This window comes from Lampetra fluviatilis, chromosome 9 (assembly GCF_964198595.1).
Source record: "Lampetra fluviatilis chromosome 9, kcLamFluv1.1, whole genome shotgun sequence".
NCBI lineage: Eukaryota > Metazoa > Chordata > Hyperoartia > Petromyzontiformes > Petromyzontidae > Lampetra > Lampetra fluviatilis.
This window is the reverse complement of record NC_136283.1, coordinates 9,597,850-9,617,489: the sequence shown is the minus strand read 5'-3', so window position 1 is coordinate 9,617,489 and position 19,640 is coordinate 9,597,850. Positions and strand designations below refer to the sequence as shown.

The window sequence follows — 19,640 nt, the reverse complement described above, 5'->3', positions numbered from 1 at the left end:
TGCTTCTTAAACTGGTGCAGCAGCAGCGCACCGTGGAGTATTTATTTACCAGAGGATACACGGCAATAAAACAAAGTGCTGGCAGACGTCAGGGGTGCCTCGCTTGGCTGGATTTTACATCCATCCATGCCTTGCCTGACTCAGGCGTGAGAAACCTTTTTGAACACATACCGGATTAGTGATATCACGCAATGGCAGTGCTCGTCACACAAATCAATGCCTTTGGGCAGGCAGTATGTCTTAATTGACTAACTTGCTATTAGCACGTGTTTTGTAATGGTTTATTTGTTCACCTTTAGAGGCAGCAATGTGACTTGTGGCCTGGGTGTATTCACAGGCCATGGGTCACTTGTGTGTACGTGTAAAATGATCTGCAGTATTCACTAAATATTATGTTTAACACGATTTGATGTATAAAGCTGAAATATGCTGTACAGCAGCCAGATTCAATCTGTAGCTGGAGGTTTGGAACAAATAGTTTAGGATGCTGCTAGTGGTGGATAGACTTTCTCCAAGCTCTATGCCTTTTTTTGTTTCATTTGCACGTCAAAATTTGAGAGTGGAAAAAATAACTTTGTTTTTAAAAGTTTTATTTTGGTTATTTGAAAAGGTAATAGTTGTTTTTATATGCCAACAATACAAATATAGAAGTTACACCCTGGAGTACAGTAACACATGTTTCAGGTCATGATAAAATGTTCCCAAGTTTGGAAACGCTTGTGTAGAATACAGTTGAACATTATGAATGAAATATACCTTTTAAAATGTTGACATGTGATTTATTTGAAAGATAAAAATAAAAAATTGGATGCACATGAAAACGTTCCACAAATTTCGAATTTCATGTTTGTGTTTTGGAATTAAGCCACAGTTTAATGCTGTAATGGTGATGGTTTGCAGTCATGTGCAAAGCATGTACGTACACGTGCAGAGCAAGCTGCAACCCTCCAACAGTGATATACAAGGACTCGTAAGAACAATTGAAATGCCTAATTCTGAAGCCATCTAATATTATATTGCCAAAATAAAAACATAGAAGTTCATTTTTTATAATACATTTCCTGTTTTATGGATGTCTTGATGGTAAAACGTAAATGCACTTTGAAAGGTTTAGACTTTCACCGTGGCTATGTGGGTTTGGCGAGCACTTGTGCTCCACTGCAGGTTTAATGGATAAGTCCTGAAGGTCAATGGGGAAAAAGAGCTTGACTGTTAAGTGTTTTGGGACAGCCTTGCACCAACAAAAAAACACTCATGAACTTTATTTTGTGCACTCTATTTTATAGTACCAGGCAGCAAATGAAAATGCATCAACTTATTGTATCGCTTGCAGTGGCAATAAACTCTTGCCGTAAAGCATGCCGCTTTGGTAATGAAGAAATACTTGTGGTGGTCAGGGTCAAGCCTTGCCGTATCATAAAATATATAAAAGAAAAGTTGGGTTCCATATGGACGTAAATTAGGTCCCATGCGAAATGATGCTGTTCGTGCGTAAGCGCCACGATGTCGGTCGCCTTGTTTTTTTGTCCAAGTCATCCAAGGGGAGGGCAATTGAGCCCCGCTGAATGGTAACGAAGCGTCGTAGAAAACAAGCCACTCGGCATTGGTCGCTGCGTAGATGAGATTAAATACGAGTTGGGGTTCGAAAAGAATGAAAGCCATTTAGCTGTTCGTTCAAGAGTAATGGTACAGACTCTGTGCACACAGGAAGTGTACTACTGAATAATGGTGTAGAAGTAAATAGTATGACAGCTCTGGCAGTTCATGTGTGAATTATTGTTCTTGGCTTATTTGTACGGGCCGAATGAGAGTGGGACATGGGTTTAATTAAACAATGATATCCTTTTAATTCCCATTTAGGGCTTTTTGCATATACATTCAGCTCATAATATTAAATATCAGCACATTACCTTTTTACAAAAGTACAATATGCTTTGCAATGTGGTTTTTTTTGTATCCCTTTGAATTAAACTTTTCATTACAAATATACCACATACAATATATTGAATTTGTTGTTGTTTTGTAAGATGTAAACATTTAATATTAACTTTATAGATATATTCTTCAGTATGTTCAAACAATTGTACGTATATATGCATAAAATAACCGGGCAACACACTGTAGTGTTGTCATGGAAGAACAACAAAAAAAACGCTTTTTGGATAAAGACAATAAGAGCTTTGTGCTCTCTCGTGTTTTTTTATGGACGTGTGTAGGAGGGCATGGTAACAAATACCCTGAGTGTTAAATTCTCTGGCCTGGTGACCCTCTCCAGCACTTCTGTTCTACAAACGCCCATATTGATTGAGAAGGCAAGGCAGTCCTGGCCAAATGCGGCACCCAGCCGCCCACCCACCTAATTACCAGTGCCCAGTGCACGGCTGTCTGTGGCCTTTGTCAGATCTTATCTCTCCAGGAATCTGGTTCTGCTCCCAGTCAATTACAAGCCGTTTTATTATTATTTTTTCGTCTACTTCTTTTGCTTTAAATGTCCCATTGTCTGACTCAAAGTGATTTTGATTTACGATGCACACTTTACAATGCTTGTTTAAGAAATAGCTGCTCTGCTGAGTAGAATTGACCTAAGTAAACGTTATGCCCTCTCTTTTTGTGTTTATTTTTTCAGGGACCATGTTTGCAATGTGGCATAAAATGAACTTTGCAATGTGGAGTAAAATGTGTCTGAGTGCATATGGATTGAGGACAAAACTGACATATGATTGCTTGCGACAGTTTTAAGACACTCGCTCTTGACAAATGTTAACTTTGCAATGCTACTTTTGAACATATTTCTTTATACCCCGGAGTATATAGTTAATTATATTGCTTCACATACTTCCATTGAGGCCTGTTCATTTTCACACTCTCTGTCTCGTTTGGTAAATGGAGAGTTCACTCACCCTTTGACATGGGAAGGATAGCTGTTGGACCAGTGTGTACAGAAGTTGTTATGATTTCGCATACTGGCACTGACCCCTGCTAAGTGACACATTGCAGTGGCTAAACGTTGCCTCACCCCCTAACCCTCCCCTACCCCACTCATTTTCCCAAACCTAAAACCCAGGGCTCAAAGGTCAGACCTCTGCAATCTATTTTCGCTGGAGTGAAATTGTCTGTGCTTTGTGCTGGGTTTTGTTAGCAGAGGCACGGTAATAGGCATGAGATTTGCTCATTTATGGCAAGGGTATTTTATTTCTATTTCCGGCAAATGTAACTCTTGTCATTAAAAGAAGTGTCTCTTTGTGCTAGTATAGTTGCCTCTCTGCTAGCTGTTAATTGTGTTGCATTGCATACATGAAATATAAGTTTAACTAGCCAGCATCAAGTGCAGATATTTTTTCTTCACTTTAGATTTAGCTTTTTAAACTCTGTTGCACATATAATTATAATGGTCTTACTTTGTGCACATGTATTTCATGTATTTATTTTTACATACAAAGCAGTATTTAACAAATAGAGACAATGTAATTTATTTATTTGCAAACTTTCAAAAGAGAAAAAGAATACAGAAATCTAAGATTCATTAAAGTCCCATTACGAGTCGGCTTCAGATATGTTTCCTAAAATTGAAAGACATTTATTAATGATGCATATTGGACTTGGATGGAAAAAGTACCATTTCTGTACACACAATTTCCACCATTAAATTTTCATTGTGGCGTGGTGAACTATGACAATGTGAAAAAAATATAAAAGCATGAGTTTTTTGTCTAGCGCTTTTATACGTGCTCCCACACAAAGACAAAGATTACCCATATAGCCGAAAGGGCTGTTGGGGTAAAGTGTCATAGCGAGAGCCAAGACGGCACTGTACATGAGGGGTGATGCGGCAAACAGCATGCCTTTCCACTTTTGTCTCCAAAGTGCCAATGTTTACACACCGCACCAAGTACTAATTCAAGGGCTGAGTCAACCCAGGGGAAGCCCAGGACCGGTTAATATAGTCACCACTGATGTTGACAGTGAGTGGGAATCAGGACTCAGGTCGCCGGGTTTGTCGCAAAGTTTTCTAACCGCTTTGATACCATTCCTCTCTCCCTCACATACACACACGTATACGCATGCACACATGAACGTGCACACACATAAACACACAAACTCACGCACATGCACACACCCCACTGTGGTCTCCAGAGAGTGCAGGCAGCGGTGCGGCAGCTGCTTTCTCTCGGCCCTCGGCTCTCGCAGAGCCCCTGCCCCACTTCCTCCAGGAGCCGGAGGACGCCTACATCGTGCGCAACAAGCCGGTCACCATGAGCTGTGCCGCCTCGCCTGCCACCCAGATCTACTTCAAGTGCAACGGGGAGTGGCTCCACCAGAAGGCCCATCACATTGAGGAGAGGGTGGATGAGACAACAGGTATATACCCTGATTCATAATAGATTTTTGGGTTGGGCCACCTCATGATTTGGCCATAGTTCAGTCGTAAGATCCTCCACCATACAAAATAATGAAACACAATTATCGTCACTTGTACAAGCATTTAATGCACCAATTGTTAATGTTTGAGAGCACTGGTAAGTTGGATGATTAACATCAAGGATCTTCAGGATCATCCAAGTAGTCGGACTAAAACCCAGTAAGTCAGAATGCATATATCACCTCAGCCAGCTTGTCCAATAGGTGTCATGAATTATCAGGAACAACCAATCAGATTTAAATTATATGTTAACCATTTTAAATGGATTCGTTCAAATTTCATTCTAATTGAAACATACAATATAACTCTACATGTGATTCCTAGATCTCCCTCTAGTTTAAATCCTTCTGCCCGTAATGTGAGCAAATAATTGTAGAGCTACGCCTTTACCTTTATACCATTGCAAATGTATTTAAAGATGTAGAGGTGGCTGAGTGACTGAAATGTTGCTTGTGTCAGAACACTGAACGAGCATAATTGAGAGGCAGGGTTTTTAAATCCTGAAATTCAGTCAGGTTCTGAAATCTATCGAGTCTACAATACCATCCTAGTCACTAATTACTGCAAGAAACTGACATGAAATAATACAGTATTGGCTTTTCACTTCCGATAATATAGCCTAGGGCAGCTACGAGACATAAAATTTATAATTTATGGGATGATTGACCTGCAGAAAGCACCCTTGATGGAGCTCGAAGGAGCACTGTCGAGTGCTTGGTAAGAGAGGGCTCTCGAAGTGACTCGAGAAGCAGTTCTGCGGTATCATCTTCCAGGGCCATCTTCTCGCTGTAATATGACGACGCACCGCTGACTGAGAGAATTTTGGAAGGGTATGCATGTTTATTCTTGAAGTGGCTACAATTGCAAAATTAACAGAGAAACTTCTTGGTAATAATGTGAAATAATTGCCCTTAATAGGGAAAAGCAAAATATCATGTTTCCCATTTTAAGCTTCTGTTTAAATGTATTACGTTTCAGTGATATGTATTATTTAAGAGCTGTTAGTTTTTCTAACCATCAATATGCAATATTTAATAGGCTGTGCAATTTCAATCTCAATGCCATCTGCTTACGTTGTTTGGCATTTATTTGTGCCTCACCTGTTGTAGAGTTAATCTTGAACACATTGCGATATAAATGAAAGGGATGTGTGTGTGTGCAGACAAAAGCTATAATTCCAATGTAAAATAAATGGCTTAAACTAAATCATGAATACTCATGATAACATTTCCTTCAGTGAAATGAGTCTCAAATATAAATGAAAGTATCATAAATGACATTGAATATCCAATTAATGAAATTGGTGTGAATGATATTTGTAAAATGTATCAAAATGCAGTACAGTATTTTCCAACATATTAATCGGACCTCTAGCATAGTAATGTGTTTAATTGTTAAAAACTATTTGCACAAATAAACACCAGAAATAAGAATGTGGCATTTACTGACCTGCTTTATTTGAACTCTTTAGTGAGTGTTTGCATCTGCTAACCACTTTAGCAGCATTGGTTCATGGCCATAATAGAAGTTTAAGCATTAAGAGACTAAATGGAATGGCTTGTCCTGGCTTTGTTACGTTATTATATGAACAGTGGCACCTTTGTCATTTTCATGAGTCTAATTAATTCACGTGTGCTAGGCTGTTGCAGGGATGTGCTTCAATGCTGTAAAGAACTAATTAGAAAAGCATCTCTTTATCAGGGAATGATAAGTTACCTATTGAGAGTGGATAATTTGCCTGGAGACCAGTCACAATGGAATAAGCATTTGGAAAAGCACTGCTAGGTATTTGACATCCCAAACCAGATGAAGATGGTGGGATAATTATCCTCACCAAAGGCTCTGTTTTCTGAGTAATGCTGACTGGTTGTTCTCAGTTTTTGAGCTTCAGCTGCTATGCCAGTCGCAAATAGTAAAGACGTGTAGGTGGACATGCCCATAATCTAGAAACGTAAAGGCTGGGTTGGTGGATCGTACAGAGATATATAACCATTGCGTGTGAGATAACTATCTAAAGGGCAATATGGTGCCTGTAGGCAGCAGAGCAGCACGGGGTTTTGTGATATGTCTAAGTTTGATTGCTATCCTCTCACATGTACAGAGTTTCTCTTTGCACTAACTTCTCCTCACATTTAACATTGCTTAAACATGAAAATAAAGAATTAGGTAAAAATCTGGATGAGAGCTCTCATGAAAAAAAAAACCGTGTTGAAACTCAGTGACAATTTACTTAAATATGTGACCTGGATAAACAAAAATATCTTTGTGTGGGTACAGTCTAAACTAAAACTATACTAAACTATAAAAAAATAGTCTAATCAAAATAGTTTAAACATCTCTTTGTGTGCTTACAGTCTGTGAACACATAAGTGTGTATCTTCAGGATTGTGTGTATCTTCAGGATTAGAACTGTTGTGTGTCTGGAGTGGGGAATATGCAAACACCCTCAAGTCTGCCTCCAGATCGGTTTGGTGCCAGATAACAGACTGGCCTGGGCCGGTACAACAGCTGATTGCGATGTTGTTGATTCTGCTCTCGCAGGGCGGTCAGTACGTGAGGTTCAGACAGACGTGTCCCGGCAGCAGGTGGAGGAGCTGTTTGGGCTGGAGGACTACTGGTGTCAGTGCGTCGCCTGGAGCGCAGCCGGCACCAGCAAGAGCCGCAAGGCTTACGTCCGCATAGCATGTTCGTATCCCCTGTGGGCGGAGGGCTGAACGCGTGTTTTTGGTAGTGGAAGTAACGCACACACTTTTTTGGTGGATGTGAAAAGCACTTCAATTCACAAATGCAGCGCAGTTGTGACTGGTGAATGCTACTCTTTAAATAACCCGAGTCATATTCATAGCCATACCAGTACTGTAACCTTAACTCTTCCCCTAATTTGGCAGTTTCGTTATTGTGAATTACTCTTAGTTGGAAGGTTATGAGTTCAACCTAGTTTGGTATTAGAGCAGCTTGCTGTCGCTCAGGAGTTGAGACACTCGAGTACTATTTTTCATGAAGGAAGCAGGCGTTTATCCTTTGGGGACATTTCATTCTTCCATGGGAATGAGGAACTTCAACCGCTGACAACGTGGACACCAACTATGATTGACATTCTCGTTTGAGCTAGGAGACGCTGGCTTTGAAACCTAGCCTTAAAAATAACCATGCCACTTTCATAATAACATGTGCCTCAACTCCAATATTAAAATAGTAACTTTATACATAGCCTTAACATTAATACCGACCCAAAAACCTACCTACACTCGACAGATACCGTAGATGGGTATCATGAGAAATATATCGACGGTTGCAGTTTCATTCACTCAATTGAGCCTCCTGCCTCAGCTTACATTGGAAAACGCTAAATAGTTGCCTTTTGGTTTTACATACAGTACAAAACTGGGATTCTTATGTGCAAGCTCATCATTCATCAAAGACTTTACTATATGTGATAATACTTTCAAATATTTCATGTGCATGCTGCTTTCAACATCGTGGCAGCAGTTGCATTTGAGAAATTTAAATTGGAATGTAACAATGAAATGTATAAAATATGTAAAAGCATTCCATTAGGCTTTCAAAAATGGATAATTTGAAATGACCAGTTTTGACGGTGGATTGCTTTGTGTTAGATTTGCGGAAGAATTTTGAGCAAGAGCCACTGGGCAAAGATGTTCTTCTTGACCATGAAGTTCTGCTGCATTGTCGCCCTCCTGATGCCATTCCCCAAGCCGAGGTGAATACAGTGTCCCTTTTGAGTTTTACCATCTTTAGTTTCACTCACGATTAAAAATAACGTCTTGTTCCCTTGCACATCGTACATATTTTTTACATTGAACCATTTCGTGTCTTTTCTTCATAGTCCCATGTACCTTTAATGTAATATATACTTGCATTTATTTGTATATGGATAACACGTTTTAGGAGCATGATTGATAACCAAATGAGCTCTAAAGCTGGGAATGTATCGTCATGAGGAACTTTCATAATACGAGCGGAGAGAAAAGAGACCAGATAGGAAGAGTGCAAAACGGAAGTACGTGATGGCCCAGCTGAGTTATGATCTGGCCATGAGGTGTAATCACCCAAGTATGTCAAAGCCTGCATTAAACATGTTTCGAAAGCATTTAGTTGATTGCTTTTTTGACATTTTGGATGAACTGCAAATTACAGAACTATATATTGTCCATAAAAATATAATGAAGAGGGCTGTATTGTTTATGTTCATGCCTTCTTGGGTTCACCACTTGTGTAATGTTAATACAACAGCAATGTTTACCCATTCCGGTAGGCTACTGTACAGATGAGTGGAATGAGAGGCAGTTGAAATTTGTATTGGTCTATAAATGGAATACAGCAATGTAGTTTCTGAGGCATTTTCTTTTAATTTTGTGTGAATGTTTTCATTGGGCTATGATACTGGCATCCGGTAATAGATTCGGTGTTCTTATATGTTTCTTTAATAACAGAAAATGTTATTATACTTTGGTAATTTTCCACGTGAATACAGGTCTGTGATGGGACTCAAACCCAGTGTAAACTGGCTCCGTACCAAACACACTCCCTAACCAGGCACTGCATCTGCCCTAAGGAGAAATCAGCATCATTAGCTTAAATAACCCTGGGTGAACAGAATGACTGCAATTAGCAGGAATTGCAGCATCTGTCTGCAAGAAAATGGATTTGCTAATTGGAATCATAGGTCTCGTATAGATGCCACAGGCTTGGTGTTTGAAAAATGTATAACTGTCTGAAAGGTTTCAGGAACGTCATAGACCAAGATAAGATCAAGTCTGGCAGGCTGGCTGGAGGCAGGTTGGAGATCCCACATTGCCAGATAAACTCTATCTTCTTGATAAGCCTTAGCCAAACAGTGTTGTGAAAGACCAAGCCAGCACTGCATCACAAACCAAAATAAACATGTGCTTTGCTCAGGAGGTTATTATAATGGAAAATGAGTGACGCTAAATAATTAATGGATAAACGTGTGTTACTTTAGTGGTGAAAATAAGTCATTTGTCCCTAATGTGTTACAATATTGTTGATGGGGTGTTTTGTACTTCATCTAAATATGCACTGTGTATGCTATCTTCAATTTCACATGACTGCATACCACCATGAGCGATTTTTGAAGATAACCAACCCTCATAATGATAATCCTGAAGTTCCATAAGGGCTTGGGCTGCTGGAACGCAGTGATTTATTTGGCTCCTGTACAGTCAGAAACTCGATTCCATTTGCAGAAGATAAACTAAACACAGGAATTGTATAAATGGGCATTCAAAATTAATGTTCAAATCTGCTGCTGAAATTGGTTTTACCTACCATTCTAATTCATTGTGGTCCACATTTGAGATCCCTTCCAGAAGTATGTTCAGGGCTGTGCCATTTTTTTAATAATTGTTTATCTTTCGCGAGGAAAAGTTAGGAAACTACACTCATGCTTGACCCAGATAAGTTCACAATTGATCACAACCATTGTTTTTAGAGAGTGGCAATGTATCGCAATTAAACTATTTGACGCTGATGTTAAATATTTAATGGTGTCCCCTTGAAATGCTACTAACACCACTGCAAATACATGGTCTACCTCTATCGATAGACATTTATTTTCCATGCTTACCAATATGATTGGAAGGTATACATTGATAAATGTAGTTTTAATTTTAGCCAGTGCATCTCTACTACTGCCAGTGCAGTACTTTAAATGTTGTTTGAAATGTGGTACCGATGCTTTGATTTGGTCAGTAAAATCCAGCTACTTGCAACTGCATGATTTTTACCCAAATAGTACACAATGCAACATAATATGAATAGCAACATATAAAATACATGCTAAGAAGGTTCATGCAGAAGATCCAATCACAACAGTTTTGGATTTGCAGAGCATCTATTTACGAACGAATCTCAAGTTGTACGAAATATTTGGACGTTCATCACGGGGGAAAGATGTTTACTAGATATTATTTTAAGAGAATGAACAATCAGAAGAGAAAGGTTTGATTTCAATTTCATAATTTTAGACGTGGTGTCTTCCTTGAAACTTTAAATTTTGCCTATTCTATGTTCATCAACTGACAATGCATTTCCCATTTTAGGTGGAGTGGCTGAAAAATGAAGAAATTATTGACCCAGTCATAGATCAAAACTTCTACATCACGGTAGATCACAACCTGATCATTAAGCAGACTCGGCTGTCAGACAGCGCTAACTACACGTGCGTTGCCAAGAATCTGGTGGCCAAGCGGCGGAGCTCTACTGCCACGATCACCGTGTATGGTATGTGCTGCTTATGCCTGCAACACAAGCTGATTCCGTCACAACTACAGCCCAAACCCACAGCCTCAACGCAAACCCACAACCTCAATGCTAACCCAAGCCTCGTCACTAGCTCATAGCTTGCAACACAAGCTGATTCCATCACAACCACAGCCCTAATCGACAGCCTCAATGCTAACCCAAGCCTCGATACTAACTCATAGCCTCAACGCTTACCCACAGCCTCAGCACTAATACACAGCCTCAACCCTAACCCACACCCTCAAGACTAATTCGCAGCCTCGACACTAACCCAAAACGTAATGCTAACCCATGGCCTCCAAGCTACCCAACAGCCTCGACACTAACGCACAGCCTCAATGCGAACCCACAGCCTCAACACTGACCAGCGGGGTGGTGAAGTACGGTCAAATAACTCCCATGACTGAGACAGTGTGTGGCAGCCTTAATTCGTTCAGCAGTGGTTTCACAAAAGGGCTATGAATGATAATGAATTATTAACTAAATCCTGTGCCCATTTTTCCACCGGTCTGTGCTGCTATAGATGTAGGCCTCTGATGGACCATTTGACATTGCAATCTGATTGCAGGCTTCACTACTGCCTCAAACCTCCCTAGGGGAGCAGACGCTCCCAAGTTGTAAAACATCTGCTTTAACCCGTTTATGATGTAGCAAGAATAAACAGCATACACCACTCTGTGCTGTAAACAACCACATGCGTCCCGTACAAAGTATCTAAAGTTTTTTAATTAATGCACGGACTGCATGTAATTTCTGCTGATTGTTGGTTCACAAAATTACATGAGATGTGTATTAAAACGCACACATGCAGCAAGGAACGCTATAAAATAGTCAGTTATTACAGTATGTGTCCTTTGTTTTAATTTAATCCAAAGTATGCTGTATCAAATCTCATCAGAATCTATAGACAGCACAGATTAACAGATCAAATGTAAATGCAGCCTTTTGTTATACATGTTATACACACGTAGAATCTGGTTAACAACTGTGATAGTAAGGTAGCAAATGCATTCTTTGAATAGAACTGATTGCTGAGTGTATTTACTGACTGGAACTGGTGTTGGTGACTTGAAAAGGGTCATAATCCCTGCTTTGTTGTCCATAAACTTACAGCACCGTCAGTTTCACTCTCAATGTTACGTCACCTGTTTTGGTTTACATCAGTGAATGCATTTATATGCAAACCGTTTAAATGTATATGGGAAAGTGTAAACATTCCACTGTCAGATTTGTATGAATAATTTACTTTAGGAAAAGCTGAAATATAATTCAAAGTAAATTGTTTTATAGTTAATCATAATACTTGACTTATAAAATCGTTCAACAATCTCCTGATACAATGATTTGTTCCTCTGTTAGATATGGAGCCATTGTGCAATATTCAATCAAAAGTGGCTCATAAAAAATTAATGGGGTCGCTATAAATGGATCCATCTGTATACAACAAATAAAACAACATTTGGAGCATTACATCCTATAAATCTACCACATTGAGAGATGCAACACATTTTGATTTAATGATTATCAGAAAAAGGCAATATTGAACTGAGCAGTAGTTATTCCCATATCACCTTTATTTCTGAAGCCTATAACACCATGAGTTTACATATTTCAAGAGTTGTAGTCCTATTAGATTTGCAGCCATTCAATGGGCCCCTTGGGGTCTGCAATCAGAGTAAGATCTGCTGAAATACCAATTAATAGCAATATTTACAGTCCTTTGTCAATTTACTGCTGGACAGGGCTGGAAATAGAAACACATTACAGGGGGAACTCAATAATTGCACCCCCACCCCATACAAATCTGGCCTGTGCCAACTGAGCCTGAGTGCTAGGGGGGGGGGCGGCGCACGTGAGCACCGACGAATGCATTCACGTTGTTTGCCCGTTTCAGCAGCACAAATCGATCTTATATACATGTGTCATGTATATTGGCAGACCTTTTACGCAATTTTATGCGCGTGTTTCTCCAAACGTACCGTTTGGGAGATCCAGAGCGTGATGGATGGACACTTGCGGATTACACATTTAGATACATTGAGACCCCCCCCCCCCCCGCTGCTACTACACTTATCCCTGCTGATTTGGATCAGTTCGACGCACGTAGTCCGGTTAACATTTTCACTCCCACCTCGGCGTTCTGGGTCGTTGCGGCCCATTTCCACCCCTGCCACTCGATGAAGGCCTCCCCATGCCATTTACATCATTGAGCAGATTGACGATACCTGTACTTTAACACGATGGTTAGTGTGCGCTGGTGAAGGGGTGGACAGGGCAACATCAGCTTTCACTTGCCAGGTTCATAGTGCAGTGGCCTAGCCCATAAATGCCGCTTACATTTTGTAGTTTCTCTTTTATATTTCCATTTGATGTTTTATGATGCTCAAAACCACTCTTACCAGGCGATTAAAACCCATCAGCACACAAACTTCTAATAGCTGATCATAAGGTCTCTTTCTGTCTCTGGTAACTGGTAATTTAATGGCTGATGTTGGTTGGCTCTTGTGAGGCAAATTGTGGTAATTGAGCCTATTTGGTGCATTGCTTTATATTGCATTTTAATGTTCCTGTGAATTTCAGATACGGGTGTCAGATGCCCCCGTGTTGTGTCAGTGGTGTGTTTTGATTGCCCTAATTTATGTTAATATTAAGGAATTACATTTTGCCCAATAATGGAGTCATTTGTTTTTTGTTGAACGGGACCAAGAGAATCTCTGCTGTCCTCTGAAGAGGGAAAGATAATCTTTGCACTTTCTATGACTTAATAATGCATGCAATTAGCTATTTAATGAGCTTAATCATTGCTTAAAGTAAAATTTTCTAAATAAAAACATTGGAATTTTACAGTAATGATCACTGCAGATTTCCATCTGGGAGTGTATCCGATTGCTTTTATTGTTATCTTCACAAAACCGCAAATGACGACCCGAGAGAACAATTAATGGACTGTGCTTTAGCATATTATAAACACTTAAGTTGGTCTGACCTACACAAACTGATTAACATTCATTTATTGTAATTGTTTATGCATGCATCAGTAAACATCCGCTTACAGATTAAAATGTGTGTGGTGTCCAAGCCACCTGCGCTAGGCTGATTGGCTAGGTATGCATCTGGCATGCGTGGTACTGGCCATACCAACCTCTTCGTTTCCCCCGCTGGCTTAAATAGATTTCATTACATCGGTTCGTTAAATAATGTTCATAACGGTGGTCGTTGTGTGTGATTGTATTTCTGTGGCTGAAATGCCCTCCTGGCAGTGAATGGGGGGTGGTCCCAGTGGACGGAGTGGTCGCCCTGTAACAGCAAGTGTGGCCGTGGCACCCAGAAGAGAACCAGGAGCTGCAGTAACCCGACGCCTCTCAACGGAGGGGCTGTGTGCGATGGTCAGGGTGTGGAGAAGATGCCATGCAGCTCCCTGTGCCCAGGTGCAATGCCTCTTCATTTCTTTGGTCAGATCACAGTGGTGTGGTCGTAATTTCACATGTTGAAATAAAATGGGTGTAAAGTTGCTTGAGCGCATATACACGTGAGTGTGACAGCACTAATAATAAGTGAACTTAAAATTCTCTTTGTACCATCGTTTATTGAGTTTGCTTGAACTGCTTAGTTTTACATTCTTGATTGTGACATTGTTGGTTCGTTTCCCAGTACAGCAAATGCAAACAGGATGTTAATTTATGTAACCTGATGCATTACTGGAAAAGTAAATAAATGTGCTCCATTTCTTGTTCTGGATGTTGATGCAGTGATCCTGAGCTATGGCACTGCTATTTGTGCACATATCCCGAGTTATGCCTATGGTGGGCTTTTCCCTATTCATTCTACTTTGTGCATTTCAGTACAATGATGGACCAGCCATGTGCTGGATTACCCTCTGCTGGATTTGTAGTAAAGGAATATTGAATTTTTACGATTGGTTCTGTGCTGTAAATAGAGATGTGCACTGCCCCCCACACTCGCTTGAGCATGGTGGCATTTTGACTCTCCTGCCTGCCTATTTATGTGCAGCAGCTGAATTTTTCCGCATGCCGTGACATCGTCCTATATGCTGTGCTGCGTGCCATGGCAGTGGATGGCGGCTGGGTGGAGTGGAGCAAGTGGTCGACCTGTGGTCCCGACTGCACCCACTGGAGGAGCCGGGAGTGCTCCAACCCGGCCCCCGTCAACGGAGGCAAGGATTGCCACGGCTCTCCACTGCAGTCCCAGAACTGCTCCGACGCTCTCTGCCTACAGAGTGAGTACAGCTTTGCCACCCACGATTCTGTGCAAACCCAGTAATAAAGCATCCATCGACTCGAGCGCATGTCCGTTTGGTACTATCGCCAGCGTTTTACAGCCACACGGTTGTGTGAGCGTGCAGTCCACTGTATATGTGATTTCTTTTTTATTCTATTGGTACATTTGATTCGCTTTCGAGTCAAGTCCCACTATGACATTAATTAACACTGCCTTGCACAGTGCATGAAGCAAGCCTAGTCCCCGCAGACATAATTATTCTGATTTTTGCACGGTGTGCATGTTGCCCGCTAAAGGCTGCGTTGTTAAGATTAATGAGCTGCTTCACGCTAATGCAGCTATGCCACTTTATCGCGGAGTGGTCCATGGCAGTTGGCAACTGGTCCCAATTTATTGCCATAGATAGATCAGTGTTGTGGAATGAGGCTGAACTTCATTCATAGGCTAATGTGTGTTTGCCGAACGTTCTGGATCTGTCAGGGATGAGTGCTGCATTTGATTGCAATCCAATTTTTACAGCGAAGATCGTGTTTAAAAGGAGTATTTCACTCGTAAATGCCATTGCTGTTGACATTACATGTTTTAAATAATGTAGTTGATTTCTAACATTATTATTCTAATGAGCAATAATTTGAATCAGGATGCATTGTAAATGCATGTGTGTGTGTATATCGAATTGTAAAAAAAGTATATGCATTGAATGATTGTGATTTGTGTGCAAAATGAGTTTACTTTTTTGTTTATTTTTCTTGAAACGTTTGATTGTCTGTCTCCTGCAGATGCAAAATACCGTGATGAGTTGTTTTATTGTAAGTTTTCTTTCATTTTGTTACATTTTGCTTTATTTTATTGTGATTTTTATTTTTTTAAACCTTGTTTCCCAGGTCCTGATCACAAAAAATGTAAATTAAAAACATAAATAATAAGTATAAATTAAGCATAATGGGATGCATATAACATAATGTCTCTACGAAACGTTGTGTGAACACGTATAATTATTTATATAAATGCTGTTTATGTTGTGTTACCAATTGTAGTAATATAATATTCATCTATTTTGTGAAGGGTCCACCGTTATAAATCATATTACATGTGAAGGAAGAATGGACATTGAAATGCTATGCTGTGCAATCAGATCCCACTTATACCATTCGTCACAAAACGTGCATGCAATGTGATATATAGTGTGGGGTTTGATCAGACCCTCTTAGTTCATGCTATAAAGCAGTGCCAATAAACATTAATTCTATTTTAACCTTGCATAAATAATTGAGGTTAATGAATACTGAATGTAAACTTCCACTTTTTACCTACATTAAATTACACGTACCTGGCAAAGCCAATAATTTTAATATATGAAAAGGAAGACATTTTTTACAAACCTTGTGAAGTAATAATATAGCTGTTTACCTTGATTAATTGGCATCCATTTTTGATGGTATGACTTCTTAAAACAGAATCACATTATATTTGTAATCAGTTCCCTTTCTTGATTACATTTTAATTTGGTAATGCCATGGGCCTGTTATTATAAGCCCTATAGTAAAATTTAACTGTGCCAGTTTAGTAAATGGCCAACTCGGTAGCACTGTGGCAGAAAACCTGACTGACAGTTTGAAAGGCGCAATCTCAAATCCTTCTCAGGGTTTGACTCGGCTCTTTACCCAAATAGGGGTCAATAAAATGAGTACCACTGTGACAATTCAACAGAAGTTGCCCTCCGGGGAGACCATGCCCCATCACAGGATGTATAATTCCCAAGAACGGATCCAGGCTGCCTTGGCAGATTAGCTACACCCAAGGCCTGTTTGAGCAGCGAAGAGACACTTTCGTAAATGTAACAAATGCAATTGTCGCCATAATGGAAGTTTGTGAGATGTCGCAGCCCAGAGCAATGGTGTTCCTTTCCCTTCTGCCACAGCGTCGGAGGCTAGAGGGGATGAGGTGGCATTGTACGCTGGCGTGGCAGCTGTGGTCGTTATCACAGTCGGCATCGTCTTGGCCGCGGCCATTCTCTTGTACAAACGACGCCAGCAAGAGTACGGCTCTGACATCATTGAATCAGCCTCAGCCCTGACTGGTGGATTTCGTCCTGTCAACCAGAAGGCTGGTAGGCACGGTTAGTGTCCATTTCCTCCTTCTATACATTTATGCTTACACTTGTTATTGTGAGGTGGTTATTCAAAATAAATAGCCTGCAATAAATTCCCCAAAATTACAGTGATCAGAACAGTGCAAATGTATATATGTATGTTGAACTTCTCTTGCACCGTACATAGACAACCATGCTAATCGGAGATGTGGGGGGAAGGATAACAAACTAAACACAAAAAGCAGTTCTAAAGAAATGCATTTTCCATCTATATAAAAGAGTGCAAAGCTTCAGTGGCTTCCTAATATCGGAAGAAGAGCATTCCAGACGGCAGCAGAAGCGCATCTAAAAGCGCCGCGATGTAGTGACCATCTTTTTTCAATGGCTAGCCAAAAGCCGCTGCGAGGATGACTGGACTTTGCATGATAGTTAATGCTCCTTGATGGGATCAGCAAATGACAAGAAGAAATGTGCACGGTTACCACATAAACATTCTACATGAGGGGGTCACCCCCCACTATCACTAGCGGAGCCAGTGGGGGGGGGGGTGTCACGTGCCCCCCCAATGATCCGATCGAAATCCCTAATTTCAATCGGATCATTCGGGTTTATTAGTAATAAATCGGCATTTTGCGACCCCCACTGCCACTGTGTAGCATATTATTACATGCCAGAGACTCTATGAGATGATAGGACAATAGTCTGAGTCCATAATTGGCAGTAAGTAACGGCAAAGCAGTTATAAGTGACTCACAGAATGGTGCACAGTTGCGTATACAGTACACGACTTCCTTGAAGGCATACCTTCAACGAGCGCGATGCCGATCACAAACGGTTCGAATTCGTCCCTCGATCGATGGCTGCGCCATCGCCGCACACGCATCGAATGAAAGGCAAGGGACCAGTCCTTACTTACTAACAACTCCTATAATTATTCATGGCCAATGGCTCTGCCATTGGCCATGAATAATTATTTATTTAAATTCGCTACCCGAGAACGGGGAGAGCAGAGAAACCCCTCGCGCAATCCTTTGTCATAAACCAGTTTTGTCCACCCATCCATAATCGCTAGTCTGGTTCATTACATGTGGAAATTGGAAAATCTGTTTAGCCATAAATTAAATGATTAGCATCCCTTTTTTTAAGCTTGACAATGCTTGCTGATTACCCACAGTCAACAATTCCAATTATGCCCCTACCTTGTAATATTGTGAGACATCACTGAAGCATGCCATCAATAGTGCAGGGGACTTTAGTTTCATTGAAATTGAGAAATGTATGGATGCAGTTAAGGTTATTTTTGTGGCTGAACCGTTAGAGCATCATAGTTTGTGTGATTTTCATACAAACGGAGTGAACGGTTTACTATTATAGCTTTTAATATTTTCCAGGACTAGCTTCCAACTCGGCCAGTGATTGCGTATATATACATACAACCAATAACTGTCCAAGATACAGAAATTATTAATTTAGAACACAGAACATGCTGTGGTATTATTCCATTGGACTACATTTTGTGCTTGGGAAACCTTATGGCTGAGTGCATGTGTGGTGCACTGACCCTAAAACCACACATGTGCCTCACCTGCATTATAACTGTCACTCTCCACGCTTCCTAATCCTGACCCTGTAAGCCTCAAATACCAGATTCCTCAATCCACAGAGGATAAATCCCCACACAGGGAATTCAAAGGTGGTGGCGGTGGTGGGGAAATCATAAATGCAGTAAAGTTCATATGTATGTGTGTATGTACCATGCAGCCACCAGTTAAAATTTATGAAGCCACCGACTCTAGCGACCATTTGAGTGAATAATTGATATGGAAATGTTACTACATACAAATACTACATATGGCCTTTGTGATTCATATTACACTGTTTGACAATTATGTTTACATGCACCCTCACATTGTATAAATGCAAGTAATACATGCGTATCAAAGTGGGTAGGCCATTAACACATCACGTTCACATATTTTCCATTCTGTTAAATTTGTGAGATCTATAGGTTTCTAACGTTTAAAAAAATATATAATTTGTATGCACTTTTGTTTAAAAGCTGCCAGTCCAATGATGGACCAGATTGTAGTGTAGTATTGAAAAGTATGGGAGCAGCGGCACAGTGGTTAGGGGACTGTGCAATAAACCTGGTGACTTGATTTTGATTCCCGGTCATGGCTTACATGAGTGGAGAGTGGTATCTGAACCGGTCTTTGCCCACCACTTCACAGCCTACACTGACCAATGTCGTAAAGTGTGATCAATAACCCCCAAGACCAACACATCATGGGGAATCCTTCATTCAGCAGTGGACTGACATATGGTTGTAATTAATTATTTCATTTAAAATGAAATGTTAAATGTTCAGAATGGATAGTTTGAATATTTCTGACTACAGCCCATGTATACAGAGAAAGATTAACAGTCAAATATGACATTAAAAAGATCATATGAAAGCACGAGCAAAGGAAATAAACACTGCCCTGACACAGCAGCATACCGGCATAAATATGGTCTGCATACCAGCACAACAAGCTAGATGCAGAATGTTTAATTGCACAACGTTAAAGCAATGAGCCACCAGTAAAAACAACATGGCACATA

The 19,640-nt window shown here is 40.4% G+C and overlaps 1 protein-coding gene across 3 annotated transcripts in view; it reads left to right on the top strand.

The window, feature by feature from the left end:
- Window positions 1-19,640, top strand: part of LOC144934187 (netrin receptor UNC5C-like) — a 61,628-nt gene that overhangs the window by 25,488 nt on the left and 16,500 nt on the right. For 2 of the 3 annotated variants that reach the window (XM_078859750.1, XM_078859752.1), the window contains exons 2-9: window positions 4,135-4,359; window positions 6,962-7,105; window positions 8,038-8,141; window positions 10,504-10,684; window positions 13,966-14,133; window positions 14,778-14,942; window positions 15,724-15,753; window positions 16,866-17,063. In XM_078859750.1, the coding sequence (XP_078715876.1) occupies window positions 4,135-4,359; window positions 6,962-7,105; window positions 8,038-8,141; window positions 10,504-10,684; window positions 13,966-14,133; window positions 14,778-14,942; window positions 15,724-15,753; window positions 16,866-17,063 (1,215 nt within the window). The remainder of the gene's footprint in view (window positions 1-4,134; window positions 4,360-6,961; window positions 7,106-8,037; window positions 8,142-10,503; window positions 10,685-13,965; window positions 14,134-14,777; window positions 14,943-15,723; window positions 15,754-16,865; window positions 17,064-19,640) is intronic. The other variant, XM_078859751.1, reaches the window with a different exon arrangement.